The sequence below is a fragment of the Thermobia domestica genome, chromosome 11 (assembly GCF_964235325.1).
Source record: "Thermobia domestica chromosome 11, izTheDome1.hap1.1, whole genome shotgun sequence".
NCBI classification, from domain to species: Eukaryota; Metazoa; Arthropoda; class Insecta; order Zygentoma; family Lepismatidae; genus Thermobia; species Thermobia domestica.
This window is the reverse complement of record NC_137464.1, coordinates 35,989,345-36,010,166: the sequence shown is the minus strand read 5'-3', so window position 1 is coordinate 36,010,166 and position 20,822 is coordinate 35,989,345. Positions and strand designations below refer to the sequence as shown.

General features: G+C 35.1%; 1 protein-coding gene across 1 annotated transcript in view; it reads right to left on the bottom strand.

Moving 5' to 3' along the window:
• Positions 1-1,266: 1,266 nt before the first annotated feature.
• Positions 1,267-20,822, bottom strand: part of LOC145664042 (endoribonuclease Arlr-like) — a 30,662-nt gene continuing 11,106 nt past the window's right edge. The window contains exons 2-5 of the mRNA XM_081730366.1: positions 16,287-16,431; positions 14,261-14,457; positions 9,745-9,977; positions 1,267-2,439 (exon numbers count right to left, since the gene is read on the bottom strand). Of these exons, the coding sequence (XP_081586492.1) occupies positions 2,206-2,439; positions 9,745-9,977; positions 14,261-14,457; positions 16,287-16,431 (809 nt within the window). The 3' untranslated portion in view covers positions 1,267-2,205. The remainder of the gene's footprint in view (positions 2,440-9,744; positions 9,978-14,260; positions 14,458-16,286; positions 16,432-20,822) is intronic.

Here is a 20,822-nt window from a genome sequence, read left to right as displayed (position 1 = left end):
ATGAATTCTCCCTTGAGATATTCTCAAAATTTATATGGGGTCATCAGTAAAGAATTCTCTTTCAAGCAAAATAATAATAATAGTAAATCAAAACCGATCAATGTGTTACGAAAATATACTTGAGCATACATAAATATATAATAATGAAATGCATTAACGACACACTGTGTTATAGATTATTCAGGCCTATACATACTCGAGTGTATTACTTCAGATTTTTAAGAAAGAAAAGAAAGAAACAAAAGAAAAGAAAAGGAAAGGAAGAAAAAGCAGAAAATGTAGTGAGCAATATTGGCTTGTTCAAGCTTCAAAGGTGTTTAATATGAACTGATATTGCTGTTTCTTTTACTATTGTAAATATCTTCCTTTGAATTCACTTAGCTTAAGCATTGATTATATTACGTTTATATAATTATTGTTTGTACTAAAACTTTTACTTCGTTGAAGATCACTATAAATAGAAGAGAAGTTTGCGTGTAAGATACCAGCGAGCAAGCGCTTGTTAAAAGTTCATCTGACTCTCGTTGGCCACGTCTGCGACCAAGATGACGTCATGCGCCAGAGTGACAAGAATGTAGCACTGCATTGCATCCACCTTGTAGTCTTTCCACCATGCTGAGCACAAAGTATTCAACCTGTTCAAGAAGTGGAAAATAGTGTTACCATTTGAATTTCTCAACTGATTCTGTAAAAATAATTTACATATGCATTACTCAAAAATCACTCTTATTGATTTATGGGCAGAAAATGAAAGCTAATCTTGATGTCTATCTGTGGTAAAAATTTCACAGATGTGCTTCCAAAACTGGTCACTAGAGAGCACTTTGTTCGCCCTTGCGCCCATTTGTTTTCATTGCTTTTCGGAACTTTAAATGCTTCTCCTGAAAAGTTAGGAATTTTGAGTTATGTCACTCTTGAAATAAACAGGCGACAGTAACTTGAAACGTATACAAAAAACTAAATAATGAATGAAAAATTAACTACTCTTATTTCTTGTATATTTTCACGATATACATTGAAATTCAATTATACATTCGATTTCGAGCGTTTCTAAAGCAAATGAGATTTCATTCGACAATTCATTTCGAGCAACAAGCCGTAGACACACTGTTTAACGTAGAATCCGAATTACACGCCCCATATTGGAAATCGAATCATGATGCAATATTGATAATTAAAGATATACAAGTAATATAAAAAAATGTAATAAAAATTCTTCGTAATGGTATGATAAAAAGATTTCTAAGGATAATTAAAAAATCGAGATATCAGAAAAACCTCTTTATTATGACCTGAGCTATGTCGACATTAACATGTAACACAGAATATATAATTACCATATTTAATGAATACATAAATTATTATCGATGTGGAACAGAATAATATAAAGCTTATTAGAGCACCACTTAAAGTAAGTAAATAAATTGTAGCCAAATAGCAGTTCAATGCTTTTGTAGAACATAGGAATGTGTTTTCAAAATCATAATTTTCACAAATGGAAAACTAATGCTTAACTTTATGATAGACATTAAAATTAAGAAACACTGAATAGTTTTTAACAGCAATTAAACAAATATTTGGTGCAATAGATTAAACAATAAAAAGTAACATTTTTTTATTTATACATGTGTTTAAATCAAAGCGCTTGATGAAACAAGTTTTTAAAAAGTTATAGGGAAGTTCTGTGTATGAACGTATATAGAATTGGAATAGAGATCTAACAGACGAAAAGACCCTGTTCCTCAGTAATAGCACTATAACGAAATGGCCCCATTAGATTATGATGACCCATTCTCAGTAATTGGTAACATCACGATGTGTCATTATCACCGTAAAGTTGTTTCAAATTGACAAATAACACGCCAATAACTTACGTTCTCCTGGTTTAAACAATTTTGAAAACTGCAGTAATTGAAGGTGACAGTTTAGCATCAATAACCAGGAACATATAAAGTTAGTAAGATATTTCTAAACAGAACTCTATACTTTATTTCATTTGAAAAAAAAAAAAGTCATGATACAATATAAACATATAACATAGCCACAAACATTGCTAAAATTTCATTTGTCTTCAACTATTTAAAATTAGCACGTAAAGAAATTATAAATAAGATATTTAAACAAAAGTTAGTCCTTTTGATTGTCATGGATTTGGCTTCATAGTTCACTTGATTAAAAATAAATTTATTTTATAAACTTTGGTCCTTAAATTTCGGGATAAGCACTGCCTATATAGCTTTTACCTCTGTATGTAAATGTGTGGGTTTTGATATTGAATTGTTTTCCATTTAAACTAACTGGACAACGAACATTTGGTCGGGTTAGAAAACAAACTGTGTACAATGCCATCTCTAATTCAGGACTTGTTCCGATAAACATAGTACCAGAGGGTTTGGAAACATTGGACCACTTAAATCGATGTTTTACAATTGCTCCTTTCTGTAAAAGAAAAGAAAATGTTATACAATAGGATAAATATATAAATGAACAATAAAACCATAAACAGACGAACATATAAATACATAAAATATATTCTTTAGAAACACACAGATAATTATTTTGGACTAATTGTTTTGCTCTATTATGAATGCAACAGTGCACGAACTCAACTATTGTCATTTATCGCAATAAAGTAAAGACAACAAAGTACTCAGTTGTATTAGCTACTACGTTTTCTGCTTGTACGGATCTCACTTCTCCCCTGTTCACTTTCGAACTTAACGGAGTCAAACTTTCGAACTTACTTTCTGAGATAGTAGACTTGCATGCATCTGAGACATGTTTATTTGGAATTCTCTTATGAATGTCTCATATTACACATCTCTGTATAGGAGCATTACGTATCCTATGACATGATGTTTAAGTTTCAGTTTTGTTTTCTAAACAAGGGATGCTACACATAGCTAGAATCATAATGGTCAAATAATTTAGGATTAATTTCGAATTTTACTTTTAATACATCATACTAACATTTGTAGTATGGAGATATAAACAAATTATGCTGATAGCCTGCGGTGGCGAAATTAGAATTTATTTTGGGAGTAACCGATCTATATATATATATATATATATATATATATATATATATATATATATATATATATATATGATGAGAGTGAAGTTACATATTTTTTGTTTTAGCATAATAACTTGTACAGGGAAGGGTTCCTTCCTCCTGGGCTTACCATTTTCCATGCCACTGTATTTCTGGAGAAATGTAAACATAATACCTACTATTTTGCGGTGATAGCTAGGTTCTTTTCCAGGGAAATATGGGGGATCAATTCAGATTCATATAGCTAACTATTTCAGATTCATAGCATGTGTTTACTGAAACAATCTTTGCAATGACATATCAATGTCATCCTGAACATTCAAAGAAAACTCATACTCAAATTTAAAACACTATTATGTTGCTATAATTATATAACTCTACTGAAAATAATTACAAAGATGAAAATAACGTTATATGACAGAAAATTTGGTAATGGGAAAGTAATGATCCATTTGGCATATTTCCGATATTTTGTAAATACTCGTATTTTAAGTTTGAAAATAAAGAGCAATCATTCACCAGTGCTGCAGGTCAATCACACATCTTGTCTAATGACGAAGCTTAAATACTTACATTTAAATTCTTTACGTATAAGACATTCTTTCACCTAGGAAATGAACCTCAATACGTCACACTTTGTGGAGTCAGACAATTAACCTTAACAGGACAATCACATAGCAGGCATATGCCTATCATGTTCCCTCAGGTACATGGGAATGTGTCCAGTATGTGCATTATGTACCTCTGAGAGAAAAATCACATGGATGGCAAATGATAGTCCCAGTCTATGTCCGCCCCTAGGCACATGCCTGACATGTACCTGGGGAACGTGCCTAGTATGTTCTAGTTATGTTCCCCATGCCGTAAGCGTCAATGAACCACAAAATTACTTCCCCAAAATATGTTAAACGCCTATATGCGTAATGTGCTTACATTAAGGTGAGTCTAAAAAACACTTTAAACAAATAAAAAAATATTCCAGGATGGGCGCGAACCACCAAACTCTGGATTAATAGTCACGTGCTCTACCGACTTGGCCACGGAGGTTATGAAGACAATATCGCTTGTAGAGAGATACATTTTTGAGGTCTTTTGAACTTACCTAATCAGAGTGCTCCTTTAACCGTGAATATTCGACGATAACCGTTTGAGATCAGATAAAATCTACTCGCCATGTAATTTTATAACAAAATGACGAGTGTCTATTTACTTTATTTCATGGTTCTTCCATATTCACTTTCAAATGATTGGGGACAGTTACCATCTAATAAAGTTGATGCGTTTGTTGCTTCTAGTACACAATCGCTTAGAAAAAGAAGCAACAAATGCATCAAATGTGGAAGATGAATTTAGAAAACCTAAACGTAGCATGCTTAGCTGTTAGAGTATCTGAAACGGTGTGTACCTAAAGTACGTACCTAGAACATGACAGATAGATGTCCCAAGTGACGACATAAAAACAAATGACTGTTAGAGTGGGAAACTGAGCCAGGTATATAAATGCTATATTTGTGGTAATAGTTGCAAAGATCAATTAGGTGTAACAAGTACCTAAAACTGTAAGTAGCTGAAGTACATACTTAGCACATGAATATCATATGTGCCAAGTGTCGGGTACCTAAAAAGTAGCTGGGATACCTAAATGGCACATGCCTAGCACATCCCGTGCTGTTAGGGAAGTCCTCTTCCTATAATTAACGCAACAAGAAAAAAAGAACTTTGCCAATTAGGCGGAAGAAGAACATCAGGCCATCGTTTCACAAAAAGAGGATTCGAGGACCGACATATACGAGGAGAATTCAAAAAGTAAAGGCACATTTGCAATTTCTCTTTCCATGCATTGGCAACACTGCTAGTAACCAGCACTGAGTGAGTGTAGTTGGCAACACTTCGAGACAATGTGTCGCTCGTATTTCTGCATTAGTTGTTGGAGTGTAGCAGACCGTTAAATATGGCAGCTCCATTGGCGATCTGTACCAAGGAGGAAATGAGAGCAGTGATTCTCTTTTTGTATGCGGAAGGTTTGAAACATTATTCATTGAATGCAAGCACAATATGGTGACAGCAATTTATTGCGAAGAAAGATCTACATATGGATAGAGCGTTTCAAACAGGGAAGAACTTCTTTATGAGACGATGGAAGATCCGGCAGATCATCGACTTGAATGACTACGGAACTTAGGTACATCATCCCGAACCGGAAAATAAGTCTGCGAGCATGGTTTGAAAACACCCATCATCACCAGAAGTTAAGAAATTTAAACGTCAACCATCAGCTAGTCATTGATGCGGTACAAAATTGATTACAGATGCAACCGAAAAACTTTTTTTTCTAATGGAATATTAAAAAAAAAAAAACTTGTATAACGTTGGGAAAAGCGCATTGAAGTCCAGGGAGGCTACGTAGAAAAATATGGTACGTTTCAGTTTTCTATCATTAGAATAAGTACAGCTTTTCTCAAATGAGCCTTTACTTTCTGAATTTTCCTCGTATAAGAATTAGAGTTAGTCTGATTAGAACTACAAGATAATCATCGACGTCCCGACTACAAAGTTGGAAGTGAATAACAATTTTATATTTTGATTAGTACTGATGTATTAGCGAATAAGTCTGATTCATCTGGTTAATTTTCTCAACAAAATAGCTCCTCTATTAATAGACATGTGCTATTTAGAACATCAAGAGATTTTAGTACCAGTATTGAAACGTAGATAATATTTCTAATCTAATCTAATCTAATATTTCTTTTTTATTTATGTTTATAACATTTTCTATGATACTAGTTCTAGTAATTTGAATATAACAACGTATCCAACTGCCCACATATTAGGTATGAATTAGCATAAATTATCTGAGCTACGAATGGGAATGTTGCAACAACATTAACTCGAACAAGATAATTACGCGATTAATAACATTAAAAGTAAAATATGATGCTAACCACTTCTTAATAACAAAAAGCTACAAAATGAACTTAATTTTAAAAGAAAAATATGTGGTAAAATATAATGTATAGTAAACAAAGGTTCACAAGAATATAAAAGTCAGTTGAATATAAGTTCGGTGATTGTGGAGAAGTGAAAGAGATCTTAAAATTTTAAAGTTTTGTAATTTTTGTTATGAATTCAATTGAAATAGAAACTATATTTGAGATCGTTTTCTGCTGACATCAAGCGTTTACATTAAATAACTTTATATTCTTCAACGCATATTCGTTACTCTTTCTTCACTTCTTATTTCATTTAGCATAAAACATCACTATTCTCTTAAACCTGCTCAAAAGACAGCTTTCAATATTTCACAAGTATAATTTTCAAACTACAGATTATTAATATTTTAAACAGATTAACTGTATGGTTGACACATTCAATATACATATCTGTAGAATATATAGTTGTGAAAATGCATTTGAAAACATCCGTGAAGTGCCTGGTCCGTCGTATATTTTTATCGTTGTTAAGCCTATCATCTGACCTTAGCTGGTCAATTTGCTGAAGCCTATCTTGCAGCAGCATAACATTAGTCTCCGTACCACCAAGGCAACCGAATATGCTCTCCTCGGTGTACAACTATCTACCCTGGCCTACTATGTTTCCGGACCTAAACCCTATCAGGAATGATGAAATGGTGCTTCATCGTCCAGCTGCGGTAAAATCGACAGTAAGATGGAATACCATACCTCAGAGATCCATTAGCATCTGTATACCACCAGCTACCTTTCCGAACAATTGTTTATCTTGCCACTCGATATAGTTTCATATGTTGCACTGTATGCATTTTGAACACCCTAAACAACATGGAAAGAGAAATAAGAGAATATAATATTAGAGAATACGACATTACTGTTTCACAGGGGATCGTCTCCGGCAGTGGAGGGAAACACAGCAGGGCCTCCTCGGTCGTCATCAAACGAAACCCCTGCAGGATAGGAACCAGGAATGTGCGATCGCTGTTACAGTGTGGAAACTAGGAAAAAAGAAGTGGAACGCATGAGATCTTGGGAATCAGCGAAGTTAGGTTATGTGTATGGAGGAGACTTGTGGAGCGGGGAGTTTAGAATGATTTACTCAGAAGCTGTAAACGGTACAGCAGGAATCGGTTTTGTCTTGAATAAGAAGAAAGGACAGAAAGTTATAGGTAGCTGGAGATAAAAATGAAAGGATAGTAATGTTGAAGATATCAACCGAACCGAGGAATGTGACGATAATCCACGTATATATGCCTACATCAAGCTACACACATGAGGAAGTAGAAGAAACCTATGAGCAAATAGAAGTCTTGATGAAAGTTCAAGACCAAGACAATTTATCATCATGGGTGACTGAAATGCAGTAGTCGGCGAAGGCAAAAAAGAGAATGTAACTGGGAATTTCGGCCTAAAAGAAAGAAATGCAAGAGGCACACGGTTAGTTGAGTTCTGCAAAATCCATAATATGATTGTTACGAACACTCTCTTCGAACAACCACTAAGAAGAAGATATACATGTACAAGACCAGTAGACAAAGAAAGAAACCAAATAGACTATATATACTGGTCCAACAAACATTTAGAAATCAAGTGAAGAACAGCAAGAGTTACCCAGGGGCAGACGTTGACTCAGACCATAATTTAGTTTTGATGTGTAATGTAACTTTCAACACATCAATCTATATTAAAAACTTTTGAAATTCAAAATAAAAAGAAACAGGCTGAGGTTCCAAAAACAAATTCACTTTCAAGGAAGTGAAATCTAAAAATAAAAGTGAAATTGACAAAATAAAAAAAAAGTAACTTGTACAGGGAAAAGCCAAGAACCAAAGATATTTAAACTAAACAAATACTAAACAAAAGCCAATCTTTTGGCAGTCAATTGGTTAGTCTTTTGATAGTCGGTCCGTCAGTCAGAACAGCATAGTTAGTCAACCACTAAAATTGGAACCTCGTCAGGATGGACCTCAGCCTATGCAATCAATTTATCTTGTAAGTACTTTCATTAATTATGCTAAAGAGGCGACACATAAAAAGTTCAGTGCATGGAGGTCTTCCTCCATAATAGGCTTAATTTGTTATTAATTATAATTCCTATAATTATTATTTTGTAACCTTCTTTCAGTTCTATGTAATTAAGATGCATCTGAATTAGTATTTGTTTATTTCTACCGAAAACACTAAAACCATTCAATAAAACTATACACATCTAATATAACAAATAATAAGCAATATCCTATAATCATTATTCACATTAGTAATAAATCTCTCTGTTTTAAAGTTACGAAACAGATGAAAAGCGAACTCCGAGGAAGAGCGGGAAATAAAGAGGAAAAGTTGTAGCTCTACGCAAAAGATGGAACACATCAAGTTAAGAAGAGATGAAAACATGAAAAGTGAATTTGCAAATGCAACAATGAGTCGTCTAAGGTACCTTTAGTAGGTGATGACATCGACTCGAAATGGCAAGCCATAAAAGCAGGGATGACAAAAACTGCTGACGAGCAGATAGGAAAAAAATCGAGAACCCAATATAAACCCTGGATAACAGCAGAAATACTGGAAATGATGAAGCGAAGAAAAAAGTACAAGATAACAAACAAGAAAGAGGAATACAGAAGGTGCAGAAATCACATCAACAGAGAAGTAAACAAGGCCAGAGAAAACTGGACAAACAACTTGTACAAAGAAATTGAGGAAAATATAGTCAAAGGCAATACAAAACCGGCATATAGAAAGGTTAGAAAACAGTTCGGTGAGAAAAAGAAACGCACAAATATTATCATAAACAAGGACGGGACAACGCTAATATAGAAAAGAAGCAGATAACAAGAATATGGAAAGAATACATTGAAGAACTCTATAAAGAAGAAAAAGTGACCGAGGAAGAGATAGAGTAGGAAGAAGACGTCGATGAAAATAAATTAGGATCACCAACTTTACAGGGCGAATTTGGCAATGCTTTGGAGAAAATGCAACGTGGTAAAGCCCTAGGAATAGATCAAATACCAACGAAAGTGATAAGAATCTCGGAATAACAACAAAGAAAAAACTATTTAATATTATTAATGAAATGTATATCTCGAGAAAAATACCAAGAGACTTCGAGAAAAGCATATTAGTACCTATCGGAGGACCAGTCTGGATTCAGGAGGAACAAAGGAAGCAATACTGAGTCTACAGTTGATCATGGAAGACCACATCAGAATAAACAAACCAAATAGCATTTGTAGATATAGAGAAAGCTTTTTACAACGTAGATTGGAATATCATGTTGAGAGTGTTGAAGAGTCTGAAAGTAAATTACAGAGACAGAAGAATAATATCTATACCAACTTTATAGGAACCAGACAGCTATTATAAGAAGGGATCATAAGGAAGCAAGAATAAATAAAGGAGTGAGACAAGGATGTTGACTTTCATCTCTCCTGTTCAACGTCTATTTCTACTGGTATTCTTAATGGCATTTCCACTCATGTATTAATATTGATTGCAAACACCAACTTCTATCATAAAGCGTTATTACCAACACTTCTTAACCATATTTCTCACATTATTTATTCTTGTTTTATTCAAAAGAAAAATGATTTGACTTACAAGGTACATTAGCGAAGTGTCCCCTCGGGTTAAACCAACGACAAGTGCAAAGTATTTGTTCTAGGCAAAATGGTAAAGCTTTCATAGAAATGGGACAAGAAAGAACGTATCTAAATTACTTACACTTCCCAACTCCAATTTTCGAATGTATCCCAGGTAATCCGCTTGCCTCTGAGCTTCTTGGTTGCTGAAGTAGATCCAGTTGTGAAGTCCAGATACCTCTCCTCTCTTTAGCTCTCCAAGAAAAACATGTTCAAAAGCACTGGATCCAAGCTTACCACCACCTCGTGAATACATATCGAACCATAACTGCCTTAAAAGCTCCTTAAAGGCTACTCGTTCACGTCTTACCAATGCTATGAAAGAATATCAGGATAACATCATCTGACATACATTAAAAGCTATGCACACTACTGACTACTTCATTTAACCTGCAATGCAACATAAATGCATGCACAATGCACAAAGTGAATAGTTTGTAGTAATAAATCTATTGTCAATACTGACATGTGACTACAGTGTCTATCGAACATTTTCCTCTAATTCGAACAAGGCTAAGTCATAAATCTTGCAATATTCTAGTATATAACATATCTATATTTATTACAGTATAATGAAACCAGCTTAACATTCAAACTATAGCTCCTTATTTCGGACTATCTGCTACCATCTTCTTGCCAGTTCCTCGTCGATACCACGTCTTTTCGTTCGAGGCAACGAAGTCAGTTGCTGCTGTTTCCACCTCCTACTAGTTGGTGAAGCATCGTGATCTTAGAAAGTGTGCCATGGACCGAAACAGATACGCATCCGAAGGTCCAAGGACAGACTATGAGTCGGATGTGGCATCAGTTTGGTGCCAGCAAGTTTCTGCATTTTTTGTTGGTTTTATGAGGCAAATGTGCTTTTGTGTTATCCTATTGCAGCACAGCACACTTTCGGCTTACCAATGCAGGATATTTTTGGAGTGCAGTACCGTACATCGGATCCAACTGTTCGGAATAAAAGTCGGTTTTGATAGTATACCGTTAAAACAGAATTCTAAGCTCGAAACTGTCTTTTTTGACGATGTTTTCTAGTAGTTTGACGATCTACTCAAGCACTACTTTTGCACATTCGCATTAAGGAAAAACAGTCAATTTTCGTCGCATGTGACAATCTGTTTCAGGAAACACAGATCATGCAAATTTTTCAACAGTTGTCGGCACACACCCACTCTCCTCTAGCTTCTGTTTTTTTTGTTTGTTTGTTAGTTAGTGAAAGTGGCGCACTACAGTGTACTGGGACATTCCGAATTGGTTTGACAATCATCGTATCCTGGTGAATGGATTTTCCTCAATCGTACGACCTCACAATCTGTTATCCGGGAAGACCGGACCTTAGCTGATCTTTGACAATTTGATAACCTGCAAGAAATTCCTGGAACCAACGAGTTGCTGTGCTGAAGTTCAATTAACCTTCCCGTTTTGCACGACAAAGGTTTTAGGTTGTTGCTGCAGCGTTATCCCCTATTTCGAAATCATACAGTAACGGTTCATGTATCAGATGTTGAGTACTTATGGTTACTGTCACTAATAACTGCCTGAAGATACTAACGGAGTGGCCACTGCGTTAAATTATCCGCTTGCCACATTACCTCTTAGGCCAATTTGACTTTGAACTTACGGTCAATTAAGGGAGTATACATGCGCCTGCTGTTTGGGTTGTGGAAATATTGCAAGACTACCTACAATTTATTCGTGATTATTTTTTTTATCCGAAGTGTCACCAATCGTAAATTTGTATCTGTGCTAATAAACTAATACTATTCGCTCACAAAATTTTCTCAAGTCTTTAAGAAACACACATTTTCCCTAATTTTTTACATATCAAACTTTTTGTAATTTGGGTTACATTACTATTTAAAAATATATATATAACGTTCTTTAAATAACAACTTTAAGTGAAGTGAGCGTAGCGAGCTTCTAGTATTCGACTCGACTCATCGGTATTTGTGTGTCTGTCTATCATCTATCTGTTTCATGTTAACTCTGGTAATACTTCATGAAATTTTGTATGTGGGTTCCTCAAGCCTTCCGAATGGCGCTATTGTCTGGGGTTGCAATCTATCAATAATAAAGGGTAAATAAAATCCATTCCTTGTTGCAAGTTTGCAGATACAAATACGACACAATTTTCCAGTGTAAACTGTGTATGAATTATTCGATTTTGATCAAACATAGGTAGCTATATTTTCTTTAGAGTATCCCAATGATTTCCGCTGAATTTCCTTTAAATCGTCAGTCAATGGAAAGTTGTTGGATTCAACTCATTCGTCCGATTTTTGTAAGCATATAATAATAATAATAATAATAATAATAATAATAATAATAATAATAATAATAATAATAATAATAATAATAATAATAATAATCTCAGCAAAACTTGCGTTAATAACAAAACTCTATTTTTTGTATAATATAATGAAATTGATAAAGAATAAGGCGATGAAAATGTGCAACTAAAAGAAAAACTTGTTGCTTGCTTCTACAACGTATATACGAGGGCCACTATTTATATTTTGAGCCTTGACAACACTGGTTGTAGTTAGGCGCCATTTTTCGTTTACATAGAAACGTTTGACGTTGATCATAAATATTTCAAATGTTTTGTTAATAGCTTTGTTTGTGTTATTTACGTTGACTTGAAGATTGCGTGACAACAGAAAAATGGGATTAACTCGTGAAAATTTTCGTGCGATGATTTATTACGATTTTCGACGTGGATTATTAAGACAAGAGTGCATCCATCAACTTACTTCCAGCTTTGGCGATGAAGCCCCATCCTTTGCCACTGTGAAACGCTGGTATAACGATATTACTCCTGGCTGCCATTCGCTCACTGACGAAATTCGCGAAGGTCGTCCAAAATCAGTTGTTATTCAAGAAAGCATTAATGCTGTGCAAAACCTAATACCGCAAGATCGTCATGTGACACACTGTGAGATTGAGGCAACCCTAGGTATTAGTTCCACCAGCATATATAAAAATTATTACATGATCATTTAGCTGTGAGAAAGGTTTGTTCTTATTGGATCCCACATAATTTGACAAAAACTCAAAAAGAAGTTCGCGTCGATTGAACACACACATGCTCAATAAATACAATGGCGATGCTTCAAAAGAAGTATATAAGATTGTAACAGGTGACGAATCATGGATATATATGAGCCAGAACGTAAACAGCAGTCAACTGAATGAATGTTTCAAGATGAACCAAATCCAACAAAAGTTGTTCGCGCTCGAAGCACATCGAAACAAATGGTCGCCTGTTTTTTCGGGAAAACTGGTCATGTGGCACTGTGTCTTTAAAGGAACGTAGAACGGTCAGCTCTGAATGGTACATACCAATTTGTTTGCCGGAGGTCTTCGGTCAAATACGGAAAACAAACTAGTGCCGTCGGATCATTCTTCATCAAGACAATGCAAGCTGTCACACATCTCGTCTACTAACTCACTATTTGAACACTTAAAAAATGGGTCATCCGCTGTACAGTTCTGATTTGGCACCCAATGATTTCTTCTTGTTCCCGAATATCAAGAATAAATTGCGGGGACAACGATTTTTATCGGCGGAAGAAATCGTTGATGCGTTCAAGAACCATATTGTGGAGGTGTCTCAAGAAAATTGAAAAAAATGCTTTGGCAAATGGTTCAAACGAATGGAAAAATGTATTGATCATAAAGGAGAATATTTCGAAAAACAATAAATCAATTTTCAATGACAAATTACTGCTTTTTCATTGTTAGGCTCAAAATATAAATATCATAGTGGCCCTCGTAATTACTACATAACAACAATTTTAAACAAAAATAATTCATGATAATAAGAAACCCACCAGAAATACTCTGGAAAGGGAAGTTAACACCAAGGAATTGACTAGAATTGGAATTAGCCAATACAGTTATCATGTCAAAGAGAAAAATGGAAAGTACGGAAAACGCTATACAAGATACTATCTATATATATAAAAGAGAACGTACAAAATCCTTTGTCCGCTCATCACGCTAATACGGCTGAACCAATTTCTTTCATTTTTGGGGGGTTATTAGGATTTGGACCCTAGATGGTTTTTATCATATCACTTTAATTTTTAATTACCAGTGTCTTGAGATAATTGACCATTCAAGTGTCCATAACGTACAAATCCTTTGTTATTAGTTCATCATAGGTAAAAATAAACGTATTTATATGCAACCCGCATGACCGTGTCACTCGGCGGGTTAACATAAATGACAGGCGATATACAGCGGAAAATAGCTTGAATCTTCTGTTTAAAATTTTTTAATTGATTTGCTTATTTTTACAGACACTTTTACAATATGCCAGCACCGGGATGACCGCAGCGAAGCGGGGCGGGTTAACATAAATGACAGGCGATATAATGTTAAGATTTACTGCAATCTTCTATGGTTTTTATCATATCACTTGAAAGCGAAAAAGTAAAAATTATCTAAGTAACAAAGTTTATTGCGTTCCGGGGTGACCGCAGCGAAGCGGGGTGAACGCTGCTAGTAGATTTATAATTAGAAAATTATTCTCTCTCATTAGAAAATTATAAAGTTTTTTTTTTTCTTTCAAATTTCGCTAGAAATGTACTTACATTTGCTCATTAGGAATCTGCGAAGTTCGTTCATAACAGACGTAGACATAATAGCTTCTAATAGATTATTCTCTTCAGCTCTCTCTCCTGTAGTGACGAGTTCATTAACAGAAGTATCCGCAACATAGTTGTTGTAAAGAAGTCTCAGTTTAGAAATAGTTGGAGTTTGGAATGCTCGGGATTCTACCACCAGCAATCTTCGTTAAAAAAGAAGAAGAAGAAAATGATTTTAAATATTTCGTTCAGTAACAAAACAAAGAAAAAAAGAGCATTGTATACAACTTTCACTTAAACCACAAATCTATACTAGTCAACGACCCTCGTTTTCACTGAACATTTTATAGCAGAATGAAGCAAATAAGAGCTGAGCCTAGATTTTTCGGACTGATTCTTATAATCTGAGATGCTCAACTCAAGATTTGCCCAATGCAACTTTGTCTGAAAATTTCTATTTCATGTGTGTGTGTGTGTGAGAGAGAGAGAGAGTTTGTGTGTGTGTATCTAGAAAGCGCTTCAAATCAGGAGTGCTATGTAAAAAAATGCAAAACGATTGATATTAGTGTGAAATCCATAGCTTTCGGGGTCGCTGAAATGAATACTGACACTCCCAATACCGTTTAAGTCCAACTTCATTCCAAACGACAGAGGGGAAGCGAGTGAAAAAGAAAATGTCAATAATGATTGAGATTTGTATCGAATTCATAGTTTTTGGGGGGTCTGGAAAATGACTGACTCTTCTGAAATTACTTTTTTAAGATAATACCTGCTCCAAACTTTTTATTTTTAAATTATATCAATATGATTAAAGGCGTACTCTGTGGATGTAAGATGTGTCAATATTTATGCCAAAAGTAGAGAATCTTCTGTATTTTTATTATTACACTATTAAAATAAATATTCTAAGGGGGAAGGGGATTTAAATATTTTCTGTAAATCTATCCTCCCCGTGCGAAGAACGGGCATTTCACCTAGTATTCTGATATAAGAAAATCTTGCGCGAAGTAATTGCATGTTCTAAGAGATATAGTTTAAGGTTATCAACTTATAGTGCAACATCTTACTTTCAAGCAGCAAGGAACCGACCGAAGGAGTAATAATTTCCTAGAAAAGTTTACCCACAATCAAATTTTCGGATATAAGACCATCTTGCAAAACGTGATTATATCTCTTAAGAGATAACACGGAATGATATCAGGGTCTAATTTATCATATAAAATTTTACTCTATTTTTGAATTAGCCAGAAACCAACATGAGGAGTAATAGAATACCCAGAATAAAATTTACCGTCCTATCACATTTTCGGCTATAAAGCCATTTTGCCCAAAGTGAATAGGTCCGTTAAGAGATAACACGGAATGGTATGTTTAAAATGTAACATTTGACTTTGTCTTGGAAGTAACCAGGAACTGAGAAAGAGGTATTAATTTCCTAGGAAAATATTATCCCTTTATGAACTTTTCAGATATGGAACCATCTTACCCAAAGAGAATACGTTTCTTAAGAGATAACACGGAATGATATCAATTTAAAATGTAACATTTGATTTTGTCTTTGAAGTAACCAGGAACTGACAATGAGATATTAATTTCCTAGGAAAATATTACCCTCCTATAAAATTTTCAGATATAATTCATCTTGCCCAAAGTGAATGTATACTCTGAAAGATCACATTCAATATCAATTTTTAATGTGACTTCTGACTTTTTCTTTGAAATAACCAGAAACCGACAAGAGAGTAAAGATTTCCATTGGGTAAAAGTTTCTATTGGTAAAGATTTTCAGGGGTAAAAAATCCTGTGACATCGGGACGGGTTGAGTTTATAGGGACTTTTCTTCTTTACACTTGTAGAATCGCCCTTCGAAATTTTTCCCATATTCCTTCCTCGTATGCTACTAAAAGACAAAAGCAGATTACTAATAGAGAGTAAAGAAGTAAGTATATCTTTCGTTAAGGATTGTTATAATTGTATCCTTTAGCCCTCAAATAAGAGACTAGCATTGAGTCAGATAATTTGTTGTACTCACGGGTTTGGTGCTGCATCATTGTTGCTTCCAGAATTTGTTCTGCCTTGGTAGTTAATTCGAACAAACCTAGCAGCGTTGTTTACATCGTTCCTCCATAAAGTTTCGGTCAGTGTTCTTAGCTCTTCATCACTAACAGTTGCAGTTCCTGAAAAGAAGTAAACTACTTAATGCATGTTAGCAGTCTGCAAAGAAATAAGTTATTTATACACTTCCCACACTGGTTTTCTATTGAAATATCTATAAAACAATAAATAATTTAACATAACAAATCGATATAAAATTACTACCAAAAAACACATATTTATTTAATTTCAATACTAGCAACAATCATGGACAAGATTTAGATTAGACAATTCCGTTTTCGAATGATACTTTTTTCGAACATTTCCACGATAGAGGAGGGGGAGGAACGATGGCTAAGTGGTGGCGCTCTCACTCCTGCTGCGAGAGGCCTTGATTCGATCCCTAGGTCATAAGTTTGTGATGAACAACATCGAGCCCGTGGATTTTCTCGGAGTACTCCTGTATCCCGCCACACTTTCATTCCACCAAATTCTTTTAGAATCATTGACTTTCATTAATCATCCTTCTCTAGCCTAAAGGACGTAACTGTAAGACATTAGATTGAAGATTTCATTTTATTCATTGTCGCTACTATCTCGTCAGACTCCTTAAAGAAAGCTCTAAAATGTCTGATTTCTTGCAATTATCTTCGTCTGAATTTCTTAGAAGTTATCATTGTCATATATATGGCAATATTTACTTCAACATATGAGTAGTTATTAAGGGAAAATTGTTAATATCCATTTTCTAAATTCTGTATCATCTCGTTTACTTTTGCCTATTTCTATTTATTTATCTGTTTCCTTTTTCTGTTCTTGTAAATTTCAATATACAAATTCCAGTGAATAATACGCTCACTCGACAAAGCTTTTTTTTTTTAAAGGCCACTTTAGTTGTTTGGTCCTTTAGTTGTTTCGTGTAAACAAATTAAACTTGAACATAAGAAATTGAAGAGTGACATTCCATTTAGCAATATATCATATAGCTAATAAATAATTTCCAATGATTACCCGTAATTTCGATTCAACTCTAACATAAATACTCGTAGGAGATATTTAACACTTCAAGGATTTCCTGTAATCCATAAAAGTTCTAAATTTAAATATATCTACTTGTTATGAAACAAATAGATTATGATATAAATAAACACTTTGTAAGTTATATATTCCCTAATGCAGAACAAAACTGTAGTCCTGTGAAAATTTTTCGGGAAGTTGAGAAACGAAGTGCTAATGATGCAGAGGCGATAGAATAGGGGCCATAAGCGCCCGAAGGGGAGGGCAGGGTGGGACTCGGGGCCCCCTTGGCTGACGAAAATGTATACGTAATATAGCAAACCGCGTATATTAAATACCAGAAATACCAGACTAATATAACAACCATGGAGATGGGCCCCTCCCTAGAAAATTTTCTTCAGGCGCCCCTGATAGGGGCGTCATTTGGGGAGGACAGGGGGAAGCAATGACCCCGTCTCAGTTTGAGAAACATGTGCCTTTTTAATAAATTGTATAAGGAGGTGCATGTCAAAAGTTTTTAGATACTAAAATTCTAATAGCATTGCTGTACTGAAACGTATCACATTAAATATATGTCAGTCGACAACAATGGAGCTTGAGCGATGTGATCTTCGTGCTATGATCTTTTAAGATTTTAAGTATTGTTTAACACAAGAACAGTTCCATGATCATTTAGAAAAGTGTTTCGGGGAATCTACCTCTTCATACGCAACCGACAAAGCCTGACATATGACCCTTGCTTTGAGCGCCCTATCACGGATAAAAATGTCGCAGCAGTAAGAAATCTTGTGAAAGACGATCGTCATGGAAATTAAGTCAACCTTGAATATTGGATCAATTGTAGACCAGTCCATAATAAAAGATAATCTCGGTCTTTCCAAGCGTTGCAGTCGCTGGGTCCCATATGTGCTTACGCTTGACTAAAAGATGACTGCGTGGAGAGGTGCCGCTATACGCTTAAAAGATTTTCGCAGCGGCAAAGTAAAGACGTTTATAATATCGTCACAGGTGATGAAACATGGGTTCACAATTATGATCCCGAAACAAAATAGCAGTCGACAATATAGTGTTTTCAAAATGAAACTTTATCTTCGAAAGTTAAACGATCTTGGAGCTTGGGTAAAGTTATGGTAGCAACTTTTTTCTCTAATACTCGCCATGTAGCAACTATACAGTGACAGCAGAGTGGTATGTAACTTATTGCCTTCCGAGTGTCTTGAATCTTGGATATATGCCTCTACTGTCTCAAATAATTGTTCATCATGATAAAGCACAGCCATACATAGCACTGAAAACTTTGGAATTTGTACAGGAAACTGGAATCTGTATTCTACCGCACCCGGCTACTTCTTTAGATTTAGCTCCGTGTGACTTTGTCTTCTTCCTAAAACTCAAGAAAAAGCTTCGAGGACGCCGCTCTCAAGCAAGTGTGGTGGGACTATCGCAGTGTACAGTAATGAAATTTCTGATATTCCAAGAAATGAAATGAATTAAAGAAAAACAATTGACTGGTGCATTTTTAAAAATGCAAAAGTATATTGATGCTTGTGCGAGCTATTTTGACACATGGTAAATAGTTTTATGTAAATAAATTGACTTTTCGAAGGGTATCAAAAAACTTTCGGCATGCACCTCATAATAATAATAATAAAAAAGGTGAAAGTTTTATATCGGTAGTAGAGGTCTGCACGGGCCGGAATTTTCAGCCCGGCCCGTGAATTGATAATGTGAGACCCGACCCGAGTCTGAAATATATTTTAGCATTTAGGCCCAAGCCCGGCCCGAGCTCATGTGGTAATCAAATGAGTCCGAAATAAGCCCGAATTACAGAAATTTTATAATTTATACAAAATTGTACTTTTATTTACAGCAATTAGAAGTTTAATTTTGCAGTTGTGCTTTAAAAGTTCTTCAGAAAAAATGGTCCAAACGTCCAATAAATATCGTTGTACAGTACATTTACAAAGTTAGGCCCTAAAGGCCCGAGAAATATGGTTGTATATTTAAAATTTTACAGCCCGAGCCCGGCCCGGGCCCGAAATGATAGTGTTTTGTAGGCTGAAGTCCGGCCAGCTGGCCGAGTCGGGTTCAGCCTGACCCCGTGCAAACCTCTAAATCGGTAGACACTCTCGCCACCCTCCGCCCTGGCGAAACCTGAAGTGACGCTACTGTGATAGAATTGCTATAGTATTTATGAACAAAAGTGTGAGTTTTTATAGTGAATAGTGAAATGTCTATCACAATTACCTCCTTCCACCACTTCCGTGAGTTTTAGCGAGAAAAACGCTAAGATAAATTAATGTCGCTAATTAAACATGGAATTCCATCCTTAAATTTATTACATTCTTCAATATTAATAGCATTTAACGTGGAAAATGTCCAAAGATAATACCGTAACATACTTATCATAACTTACGATTTAATTATTATTTATAGTGGTATTTAAGAATTTATATGGATCAATATTATATTATAATGACTAAGTTCAGAAACATAGCAAATCAGCAATTAATAAATCTCACTAAGTTGAACAAAATGAGTTGAGTTAATCTAAATTCTCATGCGCAGTTTTCGAAGAAAACGAATTTTGTTGTAACCACTAAATTTATATTGTACGATGACCTCGCCATCTCTCAGCATGAACCTGGTTCTGAAGTATACCTTATCTCAGCTTTTCGGTAAAACACTGGCAAGATGACAGGACACAATATGGCTAACGAAATTTTTAATCTATATTTATGATTAACTCTTTAATATAAGCCTATATATGAGTTGCGACCTTGAGTTATTAGATATAATGTGTTGGGATCGAACCACAGAATAGTATGCAGGTAGTTTAAGTTTTGAATTGTATACCTGTGTATGACAGTAAATCCACTAATTCTCATCAACATTTCTCGGGAACTACTAGGGGTAGAACCTTGAGATCTTTAAATATTCTCGTTGTACTCTAGACTGCAAATAAGGCGAGGTTTGTGGAATTGCATACCTGTGTATTGCGTTCGCCAGATCTTCGAAACGATTAGATGCAAAATCTTGAAATTTTGTATAATATTCTCCTTTCACCCTAAGGTGCATATAACGAAAGTTTTAGGAATTGCAATGAAAACTTTCAGTGTAACGTCTCTCGATTATGCAAAGAGAGGCAGATGATTAATGCAAGTAAAATTATGGAAGAATTGGTGAAATGAGAATGTGGAAGGAAACGGAAGTTCCCGAGAAAACCACGGACATTATGTTGTCTACCACAAATTTACTTGGCCGTGAATTGAACCAGGGACCCCACGTATGCCCCTACTGACATAACAGTTCCACGTATTTCATTAGTATATTAGTATACATTTTATAAAAAGTATGTATTTGTGAAACTCAGGGGAGCACTTGTCCCTTGTCCTCCCCAAATGACGCCCCTGTATCCGAAATATTTGCACTCTTGTAAGTAACATCAAGCATGTAC